The 19,285-nt window shown below is 32.8% G+C and overlaps 1 protein-coding gene across 2 annotated transcripts in view; it reads left to right on the forward strand.

The window, feature by feature from the left end:
- Positions 1-18,943, forward strand: part of LOC139512994 (uncharacterized) — a 31,500-nt gene extending 12,557 nt beyond the window's left edge. Inside the window, exons 5-15 of one of the 2 annotated variants that reach the window (XM_071301031.1) lie at positions 38-73; positions 1,645-1,700; positions 5,359-5,421; positions 6,880-6,955; positions 7,505-7,534; positions 8,937-8,981; positions 11,135-11,167; positions 12,569-12,718; positions 16,819-16,854; positions 18,052-18,207; positions 18,801-18,943. In XM_071301031.1, coding sequence (XP_071157132.1) covers positions 38-73; positions 1,645-1,700; positions 5,359-5,421; positions 6,880-6,955; positions 7,505-7,534; positions 8,937-8,981; positions 11,135-11,167; positions 12,569-12,718; positions 16,819-16,854; positions 18,052-18,207; positions 18,801-18,820 — 701 coding nt within the window. In that variant the 3' untranslated portion in view covers positions 18,821-18,943. The remainder of the gene's footprint in view (positions 1-37; positions 74-1,644; positions 1,701-5,358; positions 5,422-6,879; positions 6,956-7,504; positions 7,535-8,936; positions 8,982-11,134; positions 11,168-12,568; positions 12,719-16,818; positions 16,855-18,051; positions 18,208-18,800) is intronic. The other variant, XM_071301032.1, reaches the window with a different exon arrangement.
- Positions 18,944-19,285: the final 342 nt, after the last annotated feature.

Below are 19,285 nucleotides of genomic sequence, written 5' to 3' on the forward strand. Positions count from 1 at the left end.
TGCATTAATAATTGTCACATCTTGCTTTTTTTCCTAGTCAGACAAGAAGCTACACCTATCGCCCAAACAACAGGTAAATTAATTTGGTTCATAGAAATGCTCTAGGTTAATTCGTCGAAAACGTCTTTTTAATTACGCTTTTGATATAGATATTGATTTTAATATGGATGGCATCTCAAGTTATCGCCTGAATTTTGTATCCACCACTTTTGGTAGATTACATATAGTTTATTGATGCAGTGTATGAACGGATTTGTACACAGTTGGTGACGAATTTGAACTAAACAAGAATTGTATCAAAGAACTGTATTACATTATACATATATGTCTATGATGAGAAGTTCTAAGGATTATATAGACGTGCGCCTTGATTTGGTAAAAAAAAGAAAGGAGATGCGAGTAATTTTCAGGTACATTTTATGTGATTATACTTCTTATAACCTTATGTATTAGTTAATTTATTGTGACTTACAAGCAAATCATAAACGATATTGTTTTGGACTTTATTTTCAGGAATTAAATCATGTAGCTTAAAAACCTTTAGTGTTCAAAATCTGAGTGTGAACAAGGAGGACCATGTTTCATCCTACATATAATATTTACACGGGAGTTTCGGTTTTAAAAAGGACTATAAAGTTTTGGAGAAAACTTCAAAATTGTACATTATACATGGAAATGTACAAAATAAATAAAAAATCAATACAGTAAACAAGATTGTCAATTTTATGACACCATAGTACATACATAAAAATGACCGATTTCAAGAATATGCAAAAATTCGCATTGTATGTAGATTTGCTTTGTTTGATGGGTTAAAAAAAAATCAAAACTAACTTTTATGAATTGAAAACTGGTATTAATTAGTAAATTGACAAAAGAATCTATTAAAGATACTCAGATATGATTAAATCAATAAATTATATGAAAACTAGATTTATATCGTATCAAAATTAACTTAATGACCCTTCTCATCAAGGTTCGGGTTATATTTGAAATATGACAATAACGTATATCATAAAAAGTTAATCATATGTATATGTCTACCTTCTATACATGCATATCAATGCGACCGTGTGACGAAAAATTATAAATTTCTAATGGACATTTTAACTCCGTCGTAATAACTTGTGTAGGCTCCAAATTCATCCGTTGACCTGTTTGTTTGATATTAAGAAAAAAATAAAAGAATGTCGAATGATAACCAGTAATACTCCCAACCAAGGACCAAAATGACGTGGAAGTTAACAGCCATAGGTAAAATAGAGAACTCTGCCAAAAGCACTTGTGCATGATAACCGAGGACCATAACTCCCAAATCATCAATGAAAATTATTGTTTTCTATTCCCTAGGTATTTCTGTACACTTTTTTATTTACTTATTTTTCTGTCCATCACTTTTCCCGATATTCATATTAAAAATAATTATTGACTTTACAAGTAATTCATTTAGATGCTACCGTTTTGATTTTTGTGAACGATAATGGGAAATAAAGAGTTTGTTTATTTGAGAAATTCGTTTGAAACCACATGACTCACGACTGTTTTGTTAAAAATATATAGTTATATATATTCACAAAGATACAAATGGTTGAGTAAATATATACTTTTTGATAGGCATTCTTCATTTATAGTTTAATTTTTCAGCAGTTCCTAGAATTGAAGTCTTCACATGTTTTGGAACAACATGCATCACACCTAAAGTAAGTACACACTTTATCAAGCTACTGTCTGTATCCATCGAAATACCGATATCTAAGTTTCATCTTTCGTAGGTACAATTTTAAGTTTATATAACTTTTGTGCTGACATGAATTGTCATTGATATGGTTATATTTATACATTTACTGAAATGAAAACTAACTATGGCATCAATATTTAATTTTTACGTAGTATTTGTATTATAAAATTAATATATTGTCATGTAATCATCACTGTTGTTTTTAGAAAAAGTTTTTGTATTATTGAAACGTGTATAATGTAATTTGAAAAAAATACCTATATGGTCCAAATACTCATATCGTCCGACCCGTTAATAACCATATGAGTATACGCATATGGTCATGACCATACGCGTATGGTCCAAATACTCATATGGTCTGGAACATATATATTAAATTTAGTCCTGGTATCTATGATGAGTTTATTTTAAAACCATCTCTGTTTCTATCATCATATAATTTTGCTTACGTTGTTGTAAGTGCTTTTATTAGTAATTTCATATCATTTTCAGCAAACATCAAATAATGCTATCAATTATAGTATTTTTTTAACGTAAAAAGTCACGATAATAACTTCTTCCTTCGTTTTTCTCTATAAATATCATACATATTCCTATGTTGATAGTATGACAAGGTTACAAAATCATTTCATTTTTTTTATAATTATTTTAAATGGTTTATATGGATGAATGAATCAATAATTACTTAAAGTACATCTTGAATTGACATGATATAATTACAAAAGTTACGCTCATTTATATTTTCAACCAGTAATACAGACAAACGAAACACTGTCATTTTAAAACATGATTATATACACGGCCGACACTCGGCTAACCGAGAGTTTGGTCGGTTAATCTATATTGAGTATGCGGCTATATCGGCGGTTGGTCTGTTAATCGGGTTGGCTAAAGTCTGTTAATCAGGTGTTATCGAGAAAATCATTGCAAGGTCATTATGTTTCATTGTATATCTTTTTAATTATATTTATATCATAAAAACTATTCATGTCTGACAAAACGATTTGGAGTACTGAATCCAGTGGTGTAATTATTTTTTGTCTAGCTTTAATAAACGATCTATAAAATGAAAAGGCGAGTTACTCATCAGTAAATTTATACACATTTTACACACACAAAATGTACACAAAAATGACAAGTTGGTTGAGTTTACTTGCATGCAATATTTTGAACATCGAAAAAAGACAGGCATTATGTTTGTTTACCATATTAACATCAATATGTGAAAAATCTACACGAAAAACTGTATTTTGGTGACACAAATTAATTTTTGATAAACGTGTGGTCTGTTAATGGGTCGGATGTATAAAACTCGGTCTGTTAATTGGTCTGTTAAGAGTTATGAATGACATTACAAGCATAATTTAATTGCTATATGGGGTGTTATCTGAATAAAGGGATAGACTCAAGATTAGTGGCTAGAATATATGGAAACAACACATGAACAATGAAACATAAGTTTAGACAATGGAATCTGAAATTGATAGAAATGGTTTCAAAAAGTGTAATATCAAAGTAATATTAATTTCAAAAGACAATACTACCGGAAATAAACTCCTGGTAGATACCAGGATTGAAATTTTATATTTACGCCTCATATTTACGCCAGACACGCGTTTTGTCTACGAAAAACTCATCAGTGACGAAAAAAATGTTTAAAAGGCCAAATAAAAAACCGAAGTTGAAAAGCATTGAGGAAACACAACTAATACCGGCGTCACACATCAGCGTATAGCACTGGCGTGTTCAAAATCAATTACGCTGCCAATACGCTAGTAATTTTGGATGCATTTAACCTATCAATCATATTTGTAACGTGTGCAAAACGAGCTTTAAGCGTGTATTGGGCGTACTAGAAACGTATGTTGGCGTATGTTGTATGTTTTTTTATGCTGCATACAAATTTCCTGGGATTGTAGCGTTCATCAAACGTATTTACTTTCCTTCATTGGCTAGAGGAATAGGGGAGGGTTGATATCTCATAAACATGTTTATCCCCGCCGCAATTTTGCGCCTGTCCCAAGTCGGGAGCCTCTGGTCTTTGTTAGTCTTGTGTGATCTAGTATACATATTTTTTTAAGGGGCCAGCTGAAGGACGCCTACGGGTGCGGGAGTTTCTCTCTACATTGAAGACCCATTGGTGGCCTTGGCCTGCTCTATGGTCGGGTTGTTGTCGCTTTGACACATTCCCCATTTCCTTTCTCAATTTTACCGTGGGGCTTTGTATTTCGACGTACTCCAAACTTATGCCACGCGCAGGGGCGGATGCAGGAATTTTCGAAAGGGGGGTGCTAACCCAGAGCACCCAGGGCAAAGGGGGGGTGCAAAACATATGTCCCGATACAAATGCATTGATCGGCAAAAATAAAGGGGGGGGGGGTGCGCACCCCCGGAACCCCCCATGGATCCGCCACTGAAGCGCTTTGAACGATTGCTAAGCGTTCCTATGGCATGCAACTAACGTATACCGACTTTGTCAATTTTCTCTTTACGTTTGGTGCACGCCGGTCTATACGCCAATGTGTGACGCCGGCATAAGGTAATCTATTCCTGATGTAGAAAAGCCTTAGTATTTCAAAGAAAACGCATGGAATTCAACCAGCTGCATTGCAACACATGACAGATTCATAGATGTTACAGACTTTGAACAGACAAAAAAAATAAGGCTGATTGATAACTTGGCGTAAATAATAAATTCATGCGAATTCGAGCGGCCAATCAGTCCATATAACGCTATATTGAAGTGACACACCCTTCAATGAAATGCAAAGAAATAAAATTAAAATAAAAGTTCTCTTTCTATAAGGATACTGTTGCACCGTATTGTAATTTTTTCGTCACAAGTACATCTCATTTTTTTCAATGTGAAAATATAAACTAAAGGTAGTAAGACTATTGTCGTGGCTAAATAACTCTTAACTGACACGATTTAAATTGTCCAACCCATTAACAGACTGTATTCCCCTAATATTCATTAAAATGAGGTATTACTCAACTTATATAACAATTATGAAATATTTATCAATGACAATTATTTTTTTAGAACCAAAGTACTATTTTGTGTCCTTTAAATCATATATAAAAATGTTTTTTAGCCTTTTATCCAAAATATTGCTATGCGTACAAGCATAAAAACCACATACTTGCGAGACGCCTTTTCGTTTTACTTAAAACTGCGCAGGCTATGCATTTTTTTTACTGGTGGAAAATGTTCTATGATAGATATCATTTTGTCAGACACTTTTCTTTTTTTGATGTGGTTCTCCTAATATGGCAAAAATCTGTATATTTAACAGAGTTTAACATTAAATTGTGAGTTTTACTCTTAACAGACGTATAACCAACCCGATTAACAGACCAACCGCCGATATAGCCGCATACTCAATATAGATTAACCGACCAACTCTCGGTTAGCCGAGTGTCGGCCGTGATATATGTAGTTACATTTGTATACATATATGAAGTTATTCACGAGATTAATTGTCAATGAATATTAATATAGAAGTTTTTAATGTAATGACAAAAACAGCATAAGATCATTGCATTTCTTTTCCTATAAATTTATTAAGTTGAGATCATATATATATATAAATCAATTATCAGATCATTGCCATTTTTAGGTTTGTCGTGTGACGTTCGTTAACGCCATTCCTATAAGTGGATCCTGCGAATTACCACAAGCCGTAAGTCAGATATTTAGTTAACAGATAGAATGAAAATATCTTTGAGGGCAAAACTGATTTTTCCCTTACGTAAGGTTTTTAGTGCAAATTTGTTGACGAATAGAATAGTGAATACATAAACTACATAAGTGTTCTTACAAACAACGTTATACTGCTGGTTCTGTCAAGTGCTCAACGGAACCTCTTTCTTTTTGATTTTAATGTAGATAATACAAAAACTGCAGGAATCTAATATCAGTTCTAAAAATATAAATTATGTCATTGTTGACCTAATCTTTAAAAATTTTAGTTATCTTCCTTTGTCTAAAATAGCTGTTAAATCAACTAAAACCAATGCAATATTTAATTGCTCTTCCCACTGACAAATTGAATCAATCTTTACCGTTCAGTGCTTTTAAACACTTTGAATGTTTACTTTTTAACTTTTTTGGATTCGAGCGTCAATGATGAGTCTTTTGTAGACGAAACGCGCGTCTGGCGTATATACTAAATTTAGTCCTGGTGTCTATAATGAGTTTAGTTACTGTTGTTTGTTTGTTTGACTTTTTTTTTAGCCATGTCGTTATCAGTTTATATTTGTTTTATGAGTTTGAATGCCAATTTAGTATGTTTCGCGTCTCTAGTAAACATATGAAATGTTATGGACTTGTCAATTTCCGTTAACTTTTCACGTTAATACCACAAAACATCAAAACAGCATGTATGGCATAATCCGATTTCTATTCTGTCTTTTTACAGGAACCCTCGTAATTAATTTACGGATAAGAAAGCTAACTAATGCTCAGCCTATGTCCAAATCAATCAGATTGGGTTTTTTTTATTTTAAAAACAATGTCAATATAAATGTATGTTTATTGTAATTTTTCATTGCAATTACAGATTAATTTCAATAAAAAATTGAACAACTAAAATATCGCAACATAGCACTATTAAAGAGGGACGAAAGATACCAAAGGGACAGTCAATAAATGAAAACACCATGGCTATATTTATGATATGACTAACATAGAAATTCCGACAATTTTAATAAATGCTTGCCTAAGTTTATTATTATATTTGGATACTAAAGTTACCGAAGTGCCAAGGACATACCATAGTTCTTGAACGACATAAAGCTCTCTATTGAAGATTAAACAAACCCGACACGCTCAGCAGAGGTTCAGGTCTTAATTAGTACATTGTTAAGGAGAGCTACATATAATGGTAGCTTGAGTAGCATTTTAGACTTATTCACGTACATACACCATCTACTCTGTTTTGAGTTATACGTCAATGTGTATTAGGGGAGTAAACATTCTTCTACTTCATTGTCTTGTTCATTCAAAATAATGGGTTTTAGGAGATGTTTATTTATTTTTGGAATAATTAATTCAATCCGAAATTGAAAAAAAGTTCATTAATCCTTTATTGTTCCCACTGAACATAATTATATATATATCAAAATTTTATATATTTCAGAATGTAATAGCTTGTATCCCTCTACCTTCAAACGGTGACTGTCATTGTGATTCTAGATTATGCACTGGAATTATAGGTAAGACATGCAGCTTTGAATACATGGGTATTCTTATCTACATTTGAATTACTAGTATCGAAAACAACGGATTTCTGATGTAATTTTAAGCTTGGTAACCCTTAGTCTCGTTATTATTTATCTTTAAAAAGTCTTTGCCAGTACAATTTTCTAACTAGGCCGTATGACTAGTCTTGTATTCGCAGCATTTGTTTTTAATTGATTTATATTCATTAACTGCTGCATTTATTTTATCTATTCCGTTTATTGTACCGCTAATTAACTATTATTTCTTCTTCTTTTCGTCTGATTCTAAGTCTTACAAGTTTTGTTATCGGCATTTGGTCAACACATTCTTTCCGTTAGATTTCAAATGCATCATTTTAATAATTTGGCATGCATTTTGTTGTAGTATTTCGAATTGGGAGCTTTTACGCACATCAGTTCAAATGTGTAAGCACGTTAAATGACATGTCTGACAATGTTAAATTAAAGATATGGTAATGAATAGTTATATGACATGTCTGACAGTGTTAAATTAAAGATATGGTAATAAACTTACTATTGCAGATACATTGACAACACAGGCAACAAGTCAAGGTATGCAACGTATGAAAGAACCAGATTAATAATATATATTCATTAACATGAATTAAACACCCGTGTCCGGATTAGAAATGTTCAACATGACGATTTAAACATATAGATTTGTAATTAAACATTTATTCAATACTGATGTATATTGAAAAGAAAAAATACCCGAAATTCCAGGAAAATTTAAAACGGAAAGTCCATAATAAAATAGCATAATCAAAAAATCAAACACATGAAGCGAATAGATAACAACTGTTATGTTTTTCATATATATGATAAATGGTTGATTAAACCTGGTTTTATAGCTATCTTAACCTGTCACTTGCATGACAGTCGTATTTGTAATAAATGGATAAAAAAGAAAAAGTATTATTTTGAAAACCTTGCGTGAACAAAACAAACAAATATAAAAGGTAAAAATGTGAAGAATTGGTGAGCAGCAGTAAACATTGTGTTATAATCTCAAACACAATCAAAACAAACAAATATTTAACAAAGAAACGCAAAAAAGTGCACAAACAAAGCAAATTAGCAAAATGAAACACAGGAATACAAAAATAACACAATAACACAATAACAGGATGTTGTCTTGTGTAATGTCTAGTTTCGATGTTTCTGTTTTAGTAAAACGATTTTGTGCAAGTTACGTTCAACGTGTTTATTGAGATATTCAACCTGATTCATTATCCTCTTGTTTTCACCAATATTTCCTTTATTTTACATAAACTTTGATGATGGAAAAGTTGGGGCCTCTGTTGTTTTTGCGTCTCCGTACCCGTCTATTTTAACTCACATTTTTGGCGATATATTGCCCTCCAAATGGAAATGTTAAACTTGTTAAGTCTTGAGTCATTAGCAAGTGCACAAACATTTTCTTAACATAGAATAGTCAATGAAAAGAATATTTCAGTCAGGCTTTTTTGTAAACAAAATATAAGAAATGTAACTAAACATTTCTATTATGCGTTGGATTTGTGATCACCTGTTAATTGTGTAAATCGGTCACCAAACCAGAACTTAAAATTGAGAATGGAAATGGGTAATGTGCCAAAGAGACAACAACCCGACCATAGAGCAGACAACAGCAGAAGGTCACCAACAGATCTTCAATGCAACGAGAAATTCTCGCACACGGAGGCGTCCTTCAGCTGGCCCCTAAACAAATATATACTGGTTCAGTGATAATGACCACCATACTAAACTCCAAATTGTACACAAGAAACTCAAAGTTAAAATGATACAAGACTAACAAAGGCCAGAGGCTTCTGACTTGGGACAGGCGCGAAAATGTGGCGGGGTTAAACATGTTTGTGAGATCTCAGCCCTCCTCCTTATATGTTTTTAAACGTTGACTATGATGTCAGAATGATAAAGCTTGAATGTGAAATTCTTGTTGTTTACTCTCTAGCTAGTACAGCAACCACCCCTATGGCTGCAACAGATGCTGCAACCGGTAAGTCTGCTATACAACAAAACTTTTATTATCTTGAAATCGTGTATTGTCATTTAACTTTAAAATATCATTGTAGTATAGCATATGAAAACATTTGAATTTCTTAATTCACTACAGAAATGATAAAACAATTTTATTAACTTTTCAAAACATAATGATATAACAGTCAATATGAAATATGTATTTATCAATATTTGCTTAAAAGTATTGTTCACCTAAGTATTACCAAAAGAGACTCCATTGTCAATAGACATGCGTACTTTGCTACAGTACTTAATGCATTGTGTTAGGAATGACAATTATGATTGAATGCCGTCTATAAATTAAAAGAGGTAAATTTCACGATATAACTGCCGCAGTTTTCTGCACAAATGAAGATTCCATTTTTATTGCGTCGCCTCCGATGCAAGTTGAAGACTGCGAGTCATAGGGATCACAATCCGACGGCGGCGTCGGCGTAAACTATTGGTATAAAGCTTTATATTTCAGAAGGTAGAGAACCTGAATGATTCATACCCTGTGTGTAGATGCCTTGTGTCAGAAAGTTTCCGTGTGTCATATGTCCTTTGTCTTTGACAGCATTTTAATGTTTCAGAGACTGCTTTAACAAGAACTATCTTTAAAAAAGATATCCGACGTATTTAAATTTGAGTATATGTTTAAAACTGTCATATTGATAACCTTCAGAAGCACAATGACTTAATGATGCAGGACCTCTTTAATTAAATCTCCATCTGAATGTAACTAAAAGAAGGCGATTGCAGTGCACTGAAAACCTGCATAGTTTGACACAATTTGTCCTTAGTGGCAACACCCGTTCACTACCTTCATCTTGTGAACAAAAATGCTCTAACTTTCTAAAAATTAATGAATTACCAACAAAAGAACGTTACAAATTGTTTTGTGAATATTCCGATTATATTTAAATAAGTGATTTACCATTTAAATACCGTTTTCTCTGTTTGTGTTACCCCGCGGAAAACTCACATGCGTAGGTGCGTTCTAAAAATCATGTACGTTCGTACAACAAAGTTTACATTAAAAATTATAAAATTGTTCGGAATAAACAGCTGTCATGGATGCAAAGAGCTATTGGAGAAACAATTATTTTAATAAAAATATAAATCTTTGTAAGATCTAGTTCAAATATTTATAGTTCTTTACTTGCTTTCCATCACGATATAATTAACGAGACGTTTTTTCAAACACAACCAAATCACCCACCATGACAGCATTTTGTCCAATCACAGAAAGGATTTTCGAGCATGCGTATTCTGTTGCCATAGTTAAGCGTCCTTAAGTTCAAAGGGCACAAACCGAAACTATACCGACTACGTCGGACAAATGTTTAGTTTTTTGTCAGGTGAAATAATCGCTTATTATAAGGTTAATTGGGATCATTGCAGGGTTTGAATATCTGTCAGACAGGACTCGACTAACCTCATTTCATGGATTAGTGAAAAAGATTAATTGTCATGATCAAGCCCATATATCAGATACCATAAACAATAAGTCAACTATACTTTGCGCAAGAAATAATTATAAGGTTTGCGACAGACCGGCAAGTTCAATCTATTTTGACCTCATTCACATGGTTCATATGTCAATGTTAAGTTTTTGTGGTTTGGTCAGATACAATAAGCTATAAGGTTTACTATACTTTGTGTATGGAATGATTGCCTGGTGTACATGTCTGTTTAACAGGGTTCATCTAATTTTGTAATCATGTTCATGGCTCATTGTTCAATATCAATATGTGTACATATATAAGCTATAGTCGAACTATATTTAGTGTATGGGAAAATTGTAATATATCTGTCTGGTATTGTTTTAACTTCTTAATACTTCAGCTTCCACTTCAGCTGTTTCCAGTGAGGCAGTATCAGAATTCAAAATATTTTATCTTTACTTTTTTATTTGTATTTTTAAAAACTTAACCAACGTGAGAAAAAGTTATATCCGAAATGCTGATTCGCATGTCGCTTTAGTTGAATGTGTAGTGTGTAGATCCATCCGATTTGTTGGGGTTTAAAGAACGATAAAAAGACATTTACACTCATACCACATCTTCCTATATCTATATAAAGGACAGCAAATAACTTCCAATGATTGACATGTTAATTTAAAATTATTTTTTGTCGTTTCATATAAAGTAACAACTATAGGATTAACTTCAACTGTTTCTGGTAAGTAAGTTTATAATCAGCTACACCAATTATAAGAGGAAAAAAATTCAACAACCAAAACACTGAAGTGCAACAAAACAAACTAAACGACAATGCAACACTCACAGACATGAACTATTAGATAACAACTGCCACTTTCCTGACTTGGTACAGAACATTTTATAAAATAAAATTGTGGGTTAAACCTTGATTTGCGGCTAGCCAAACCTCCCGCTTTTATGGCATTGTTAAATATAACACTAAAATAACAACACCACACGACAAGACTACAGCACAACCAAATGCAAGAACATTACGGACAGGGAAATACACAAATAAACATTACAAAAAGACAGTTATCAAAGGTACCCGGCCTACAATCTGATACACCATACGCTCGCTTCGTCTACATAAGACCCACCTGTGACGCCCAGATCAAAATTGTAAAGAAAACCAAAAAAGGTACAAAGTTGAAGAGCACCGATGACCCAAAATTTTAAAGACTTGTGCCAAACACGGCTAATTTTATCTATACCTTGGACAAGAAAATCCGTAGTATTTAGAATAATTCGTACCCTTGCCAGCAGTAATTTTATACACATGACTATATAGTTGAGGATTTTGTCAACACCGATCTGGGGACTAACCACAGAATAAAAACGAACCTGTAAAAAACCTAGGACAACACATAAAACCCCTCCATTGTCCCAGTTAATGAAAAATATCCCATCTTTTTACTGGATAGCGAAAATCATAATAAAGAACGATTTATTTTTGGGCAGTCAACATGTTCGACCAAACATCTTTCTGAAATTGTTTAAACCATTTACAAAAAGATGGTCTTCAAGAATATTGTAATCTTCAGTTTAAGTCTTTAAGCAGTTATCTTATATTTCGTTTCTTTGTATGCTGCATTGTCGGTTTTTTTTCGCACTTTTTTCCAGGTAATTAAAATTTTTACAAGGTGCAAAACCACACCATAACAAATACACCGAGAATGATATCATTAAAAAGCTAGACTTTTTCATCGAAAAATCTTTGTTGAGGTTTGTGGATTGATATTACAGCAGACCGTCGGTATTCCTATTTGCACTATATGTGCACCACAAACGGATGCTTTTTATATACTCCTGGCGACCGAATTCATTCGGAACTACGTTTTTTAGTTTCACATTCAGATGTACTGATTATGATCTGTCGCTTAATAACTCACTTTTCAATGAGTGCTAGAATCTCATAAATTTTGACAAAGTGTGAATTCTTATGACAATTGATGTTTACATAGAGGAAGACGGATCGGTTATGTTCCCTTTTAAAATTTTGTCAATCTTCAATTGTATATCTAAAGTAGGAGGTGGAAGATATTTAGTTGTAGTGGACGGAAAAGGGTAATAGTAATAAATAGAATATTATATGTTATAGGAACAACACCTTTAACTTTATGTGCAGACATTGAAGACGCTAAGTTCAATTGTAAAGACTACAATAACCACTACGGTTTATGTGCATCTCTTACACCTACGTTACAAACCATAGCACGGACCAGATGTCCAAAATTTTGTAACCTCTGTGGTAGGTTTTATATGTAATCGCCGTGACATAAAGGTAGAATGATTATATTATGTAAGCTTTGAAATGTCAGTCTGTGCAACCGATCACTGTATTATTTTGATAGATATATAGAGAAGAAAAAATCGTACAGTTATGGTTTAGTTTTAAATCCTTTCAATGTTGTCTATATATATTGGCACCATCACTGTTACATGGGATATGGTTAAAATGTAAAACTGAGTTTAATGCAATATGAAACTGTTAGTCATATTAAACGCTGGTAATTATGATAGTTTGGCTCATTCAACAGAAAGTTTGTAAAAATGCTTAATATTTTCAAGACTTTCCATGAATTTCTAATTACACACTTGTCATACAAAAGGAAAAACAGCAACTTAAATTCAAATATACACTTGCATATAGTTGCATTGAACATCAAAAAAGAAAAATGTGAAAAAGAAAAAAAATTAATAACAGTTATTGACATCTATATTATGTTAAATGATCGATAAATAATATATGTATAAACTTTTGATCACAACGTACAAAAACTTTTTTTTATAAAATAATATGTCAACGGTGAATGATTAAAACAATAATAGTATTAGTATAATATACTGAGCCAAAAAAATTTAGCAACAAAATTATGAAATTTTATTTGATAACAAATAAAGGCAACAGTAGTATACCGCTGTTCAAAACTCATAAATCTATGGACAAAAAACAAAATCGGGGTAACAAACTAAAACTGAGAGACACGCATTAAATATAGAGGAGAACAACGACACAACATTAAAATGTAACACACACAGTAACGGACTAAGCATTAGACAACATCCGATGAGAATAACCAATATAACATCAAAACCAAATATATGAATTTGGGATAGAAAAGTACCGTGACACGTCTTATAGTAATGTGAATTCACACTCAAAAATAGGAGAAAACAAACGACACAACGGAAACACAACGTAAAAATGTTACACACACAGAAACGAACTATGATATAACAATGGCCATTTTCCTGACTTGGTACAGGCAAAAATGGTAGGTTGAACCTGGTTTTGTGGCATGCCAAACCTCGCACTTTGATGGCATTGTTAAATATAACATTAAAATGACAACATAATAATACAGGACTACAATACCAATAAATAACAGAACGTATTAGGCATAGAAACACATGAATAATAGATAACAAACGGCATCAGGTTTAAAATTCATTACGTCAAAAACGCGCCTCGTCCAAACAAGACTTACCAGTGACGCCCAGATATAAAAGTTCGAAAGTCAAAAAAAGGGGGACAAAGTTGTACAGCTCTGAGGATCAAAAGTTGAAAAAGGTTGTGCCAAATACGGCTAGAGTATTTTGCTTGTGATAAGAACATCCTTATTATATAGAACAATTTATGCAATTGCAATCAGTAAATTTTATCAAATGAACATAATAGATTTACATGATCAAACTGACGTTAACTAATTACAGAAAACAAAACCATAATACATAATGCATTGAAGACTTAAAAAAATATGATTTTAATCAAAATAAAATGAAATTATATGAAATCAGAAGCAATATGAATGTTTATCACTCAAATTCACTAAGAATTTCTGGGCGTGGACCGCAGAAGGTTCAAAACGTGTAAATGGGTAAAAAGTTATCAAAAGTCAATATCTTGTCAATGCTCCCCGTGCATCGATGACGGATTGGCAGCGTTTTCGCATTCTATTGATTATCTTTCGAATTTGTCGTTGTGGAATTGCATTCCATTCTCTAATCAGTGCATTTTCAAGTTCTTGTAAATTTTGGAAATCACCGTGATTTTCACGAATGCGTCTGTTCAACAGATCCTAAACATGTTCGATTGGATTGAGGTCTGGGGATCGACTTGGCCAATCAAGAACGTTAATGTTGTTCGTTTGGAACAGATTCATCGACAGGCGAGCAGTATGAGGTCTTGCATTGTCATGTTGAAAATGGAATACATTGTGATTACGCTGGGCAAAGAAGGGGAGAACAACAGGTGTCAATATGTTATCACAATATCTCCTGGCATTCAATGTCCTACGAACGATCAGTTAATTTGTTTTACCACCATGATGAATTCCTCCCAAAACCATCAAACTGCATCCACCAAACCGATCTTTCTGCATCACAGTGCTTGCATGGTATCGTTCATTGTTACGACGCCATATCTGCATGCGACCATCGGCGAACTTCAATGTAAAGCGGGATTCATCTGTAAACATCACTGTTCTCCAGTCCCTGTTAAGCCATCGTAAATGGCGGTTTGTCCAAACTAGCCTTTGGTGTTGATGGTTAGGTGTTAGCTCCATTCCTTGATGTGGTCTTTGTGCATATATTCCTAGTCTGTGAAGTTGATTTCTAACCGTCTGAGCCGAAACACGTACCCAAGTAGCTGCCCCAAGTCTATGAACTACTCGTGTGGCCGGAATAAACTTGTCACGTGTTGACGTTAATCGAAGGTAGCGCTCCTCCCTTGGTGTATTTTTTTTGTCTACCAGATCGCGGTCTATCTATCAGTTTGTCGAAATCTGTTTATTAGTCGCCAAACTGTTGCCCTATACACGTGCAATTGAGCCGCTACGTCGGCAACACTCATTCCGGCATCAACCATCCCAATAGCTCTGTGACGGTCCTTTTAGGGGAGGCCTGATCGACGCCCCATGCAATTTATTTTTTAAATTTCGTGTGTTTTTCTGACAAATGATGTGTTTCTGAACGTCAGTGAAAAATAAATTTCATATTTCGTTTGAAAGGTACAGGTAAAAGAGGTAAAACATCGTGCAAAGCTTAAATGGCGTGAAATCAATCAACTGGAAAAAGGGACGATTGTTTAAAATTACAGGTAAAAACTGAAGATTATATCAATGATATTAAAAAAAAAATCGTTGAAACGAAAAAAAATAAAATGAAAAAAAAAATGTTGCTCAACTTTTTTGGCTCAGTATATTAAGCAAACAGAAAGTGTAACGGGCCTTTCAATTTACATTACGGCAAAAATTTTGAAAAAGGCAATACTTACTCAAATCCATCTTTTTTGAACACACGGACATCATTCGTCTCATGTGTATTTCCTAAAATAATTTGTTGTTTTTACAGGAATTTTTTTTTCAAAACGTACCCGACTAACATATACGACATATTGACGGTTAAATTAGTGATTAAAATTACAAAGAATGGTTTTTTGTCTCGCTTGACGGAGTCAAAAAGCGAGACATAGGTATGCTGTTTCCGGAGTCGTCGGCGGCAATGTATTAGTTTGTGATTAGGTCTAGTTTATGGTGAACCACTAGTGGATAAGTATTGGCACATCTCATTAAAATGAAGATTATTTGACACCGCCCCCTCAGTTATGGTCTATTGACTTTGCGACTTTTGCTTAGTTTTCATGTATTAGTTTATGATTAGGTCAGTTTATGGGGAACTACTAGTGGTAAAGTAATGATAAATGACATGCAGTTGTTTTAGCATCAGCATATCTCATTTCCATGGAGATTATTTGGCCCCGCCCCTCATTCATGGTCTATTGACATTGCAATTTTTGCTTATTTTTGATGTATTAGTTTGTGATTAGGTCAGTTTATGGGGAACCATTAGTCGTAGGTTAATGATAAATGGTATGCAGTTGTATAAGCATTGGCCTACCTCATTTCCAGGGAGATTATTTGGCCCAGCTACCTCAGTCATGGTCTATTGACTTTGAAACTTTTGCTTCGTTTTCATGTATTAGTTTGGTATTAGGTCAGTTGAGGGGGAACCAGTAGTGGTAGGTTAATGATACTTGGTATGCAGTTGTATTAACATTTGTTTAGCCATGTACCTTCAGTCATGGTTCATTGACTTTGAATTTTTGCTAAACTTACATGTTAAAGTGTGTTTTATTTTAATTATTTCAACATTTGCATTATCGAAATTACAAAACAACGATACATATCTCTGTAATAACAGTTTATTTATAACACTATCAAGTTTTTTAAGTGACTGGTATGATATGATCAGTCAGTGATAATTAAATTATAAACGTTTCAGTGTACGTCAACATTGTTCCTTGTTCCTTGATGGTTTTTTTATACATGTTTAACTTATGTATTTCAGTAAACGGAACAGCACCCACCCAGTCCACGTTAACGGGTAAGTTTTGTCAGATATTGTATGCAAATTAGATAAATTTCAGTCACACAAAGTCACTGGTTTCAAAATAAAATACCAATATACCTTCATATATCGCAAGGTACATAACTCGCGTTTTTTAGGAATGACACTTGGTCACGAACTTTTATCATGTTTCAAGTCCAATATGGTTTATTCAGTTATGTCGTGTCAGGTCATAAAACTACTTTAGTTGATCTACAAAATGATACATGACACACTTGGAATTTTTATATTATACATTTGCATATAGTTTCATTGAAAATCAAAATTTAAAAAAAAATGTAAAAAAAAGAAAATTTTAAATACCAGTTATTAACATCTATAGTATGCTAAATGATCTATAAATAATATGTTCATAAACTTTTGATCACCAATACAAACACTGTGTTCTAAAATAATACGAAAATGGTGAATGATTTAAACAATTATATGTCAGTTTCTTAAAAGACCAAATTAACCATAGAAAAAACAATATGAACCTAATAGAAACGTGGAATATGTCAGAGTGAAAACAGTCAAATCAAATTAACAAAAAAGCAGTCAAAAGCCATCATTAGCTTTTCAACGTGACCTTATCGACTGGCCACATGGTATTTTTAATAGAAATAATGTCCGGACACACATCTACACTTTTGGTTCAATATCTTATTTAAGTTTTTGGTGACTGTCTTGAATATCTACAGGAGTTGATAGAAAGAACAAATACGTATTGAAAATGAAATCTGAAATAATGTTCGACTGGCTAAAATGTTGGCCAGATCACAGCACAGACGACGCTTTGATTTTTAACTATCCAAAGCAAAAAGAAAACTGATAGTTTATTTGTTCCTTTAAGTTTAAGATAATCACCCCGAAAATACATGTATAGTTTTTTTTCCAGATCTAATACTATAGTTGTTCTTTATCCCTTTATAATATAAACGGTTAAAAATGTAAAACTTGCCTTCATAGTAATCGTATAAAAACTGCAAATGTCTCGGGGTTTTTTCTTCGGTACCATTATCATTGTAATAGATGTACGGTTCCTAAGTGTTTTGTCAATGCAACAAATTCTACTTCTTCACTGAACGACTTTTAAGTAGAGTATAAGTGCAGTATGTGTGAAAAAAGATTTCACGATAACCCAGTACTCCAATTTAGTGATATTAACAGTTATATTTCTTTTATAAATTATAGGAACCACGACATTACCTCCATGTAGTGATCACGATCCTAGATGTTCACAAGCTTCATACAAAAACTTATTGTGTAATCCAAATGCAGTACCTGATACAAAGAAATATGCCATTGAGACATGTCCGCTGACATGTAACTATTGCACTGAATATTATGGTATGTATAATGTACGGAATCTTCCATATATATTTTTTTTAAATATATATAATTTAATCACATCAGAAAACTTTTTGGCGGGAATTCATTTAATTTTTACTTTACTTTTAGTGTTATAGTTCTTATTGGTATTTCTAATAGTAATAAACATGTAAGACCCCAACAATGACAATTTTATTTTTTGCATTCCACAATTGTGCATAAACAGCTGAATACATTAAATATTCGATATCATATTTTATAACTTTATCGGTCTAGGTGGCCCAGTGAGGTAGAGCGTTGGACACAGTGTTGGCGGTGTTGTCCCGATATCTCAGTAGCACGAGTTAAAATCCTTGCGAGTGAAGATCAAAATTTGCCAGATTAAACATCGTTGTGCTGATATTTCGAGTTATTATGAATATAATATGCGTTTTAAGCTTTGTATCACCTTTTCTGGTGACTTAATGAATTTATTTGTCGCAGAGCTGTCACTTATATAGACGTACTTATATATAATATATATTTATGTTTTGATTAACTTTATCCTAGATGATGTTTTTTTTTTATTATTTGAAAATAATTTTATTTACCTTCTTTTTTCATTTTTTCAGCCTTATTGAACCGTAAGTAGTTGTATTATCTTTTTCACTTTTGTAGCCTTTTTTCTGGTACAGAACATTCCGAGCGAAATCTTATCATTCTCTGTATCAATATAGTTTCGGTCATGCATTTCTTACGATGTTCTAATTGAAATGACACCGACTCAAATTTCAAAATGTGAAAAAGGAAGCTACCTTTTTGTGTACCTATGGCATTTTAAAACTGTAAAGACTTTTGAATATTTTTATATATATGAATATCATTTCCTAGGATTTCGAAGTTTATAACTTTTGACATTTTCATTAACAATAAAGGAAACTGATTTAGAGCATTAAAGAATAAAACGGCGTATCTTGTATATATTTATTAATCCAACTAAATGCGCTACATATTGTTATCAATTTTTGGATCGTTTTGATCCGAAAACAGTCAACAATAGTTGTTGATGATGTTCTGTATGGGAGACAAAGTTATCGGTGCCTTTAATTTTATCATC

Source organism: Mytilus edulis, chromosome 2 (assembly GCF_963676685.1).
Source record: "Mytilus edulis chromosome 2, xbMytEdul2.2, whole genome shotgun sequence".
Classification (NCBI taxonomy): Eukaryota; Metazoa; Mollusca; class Bivalvia; order Mytilida; family Mytilidae; genus Mytilus; species Mytilus edulis.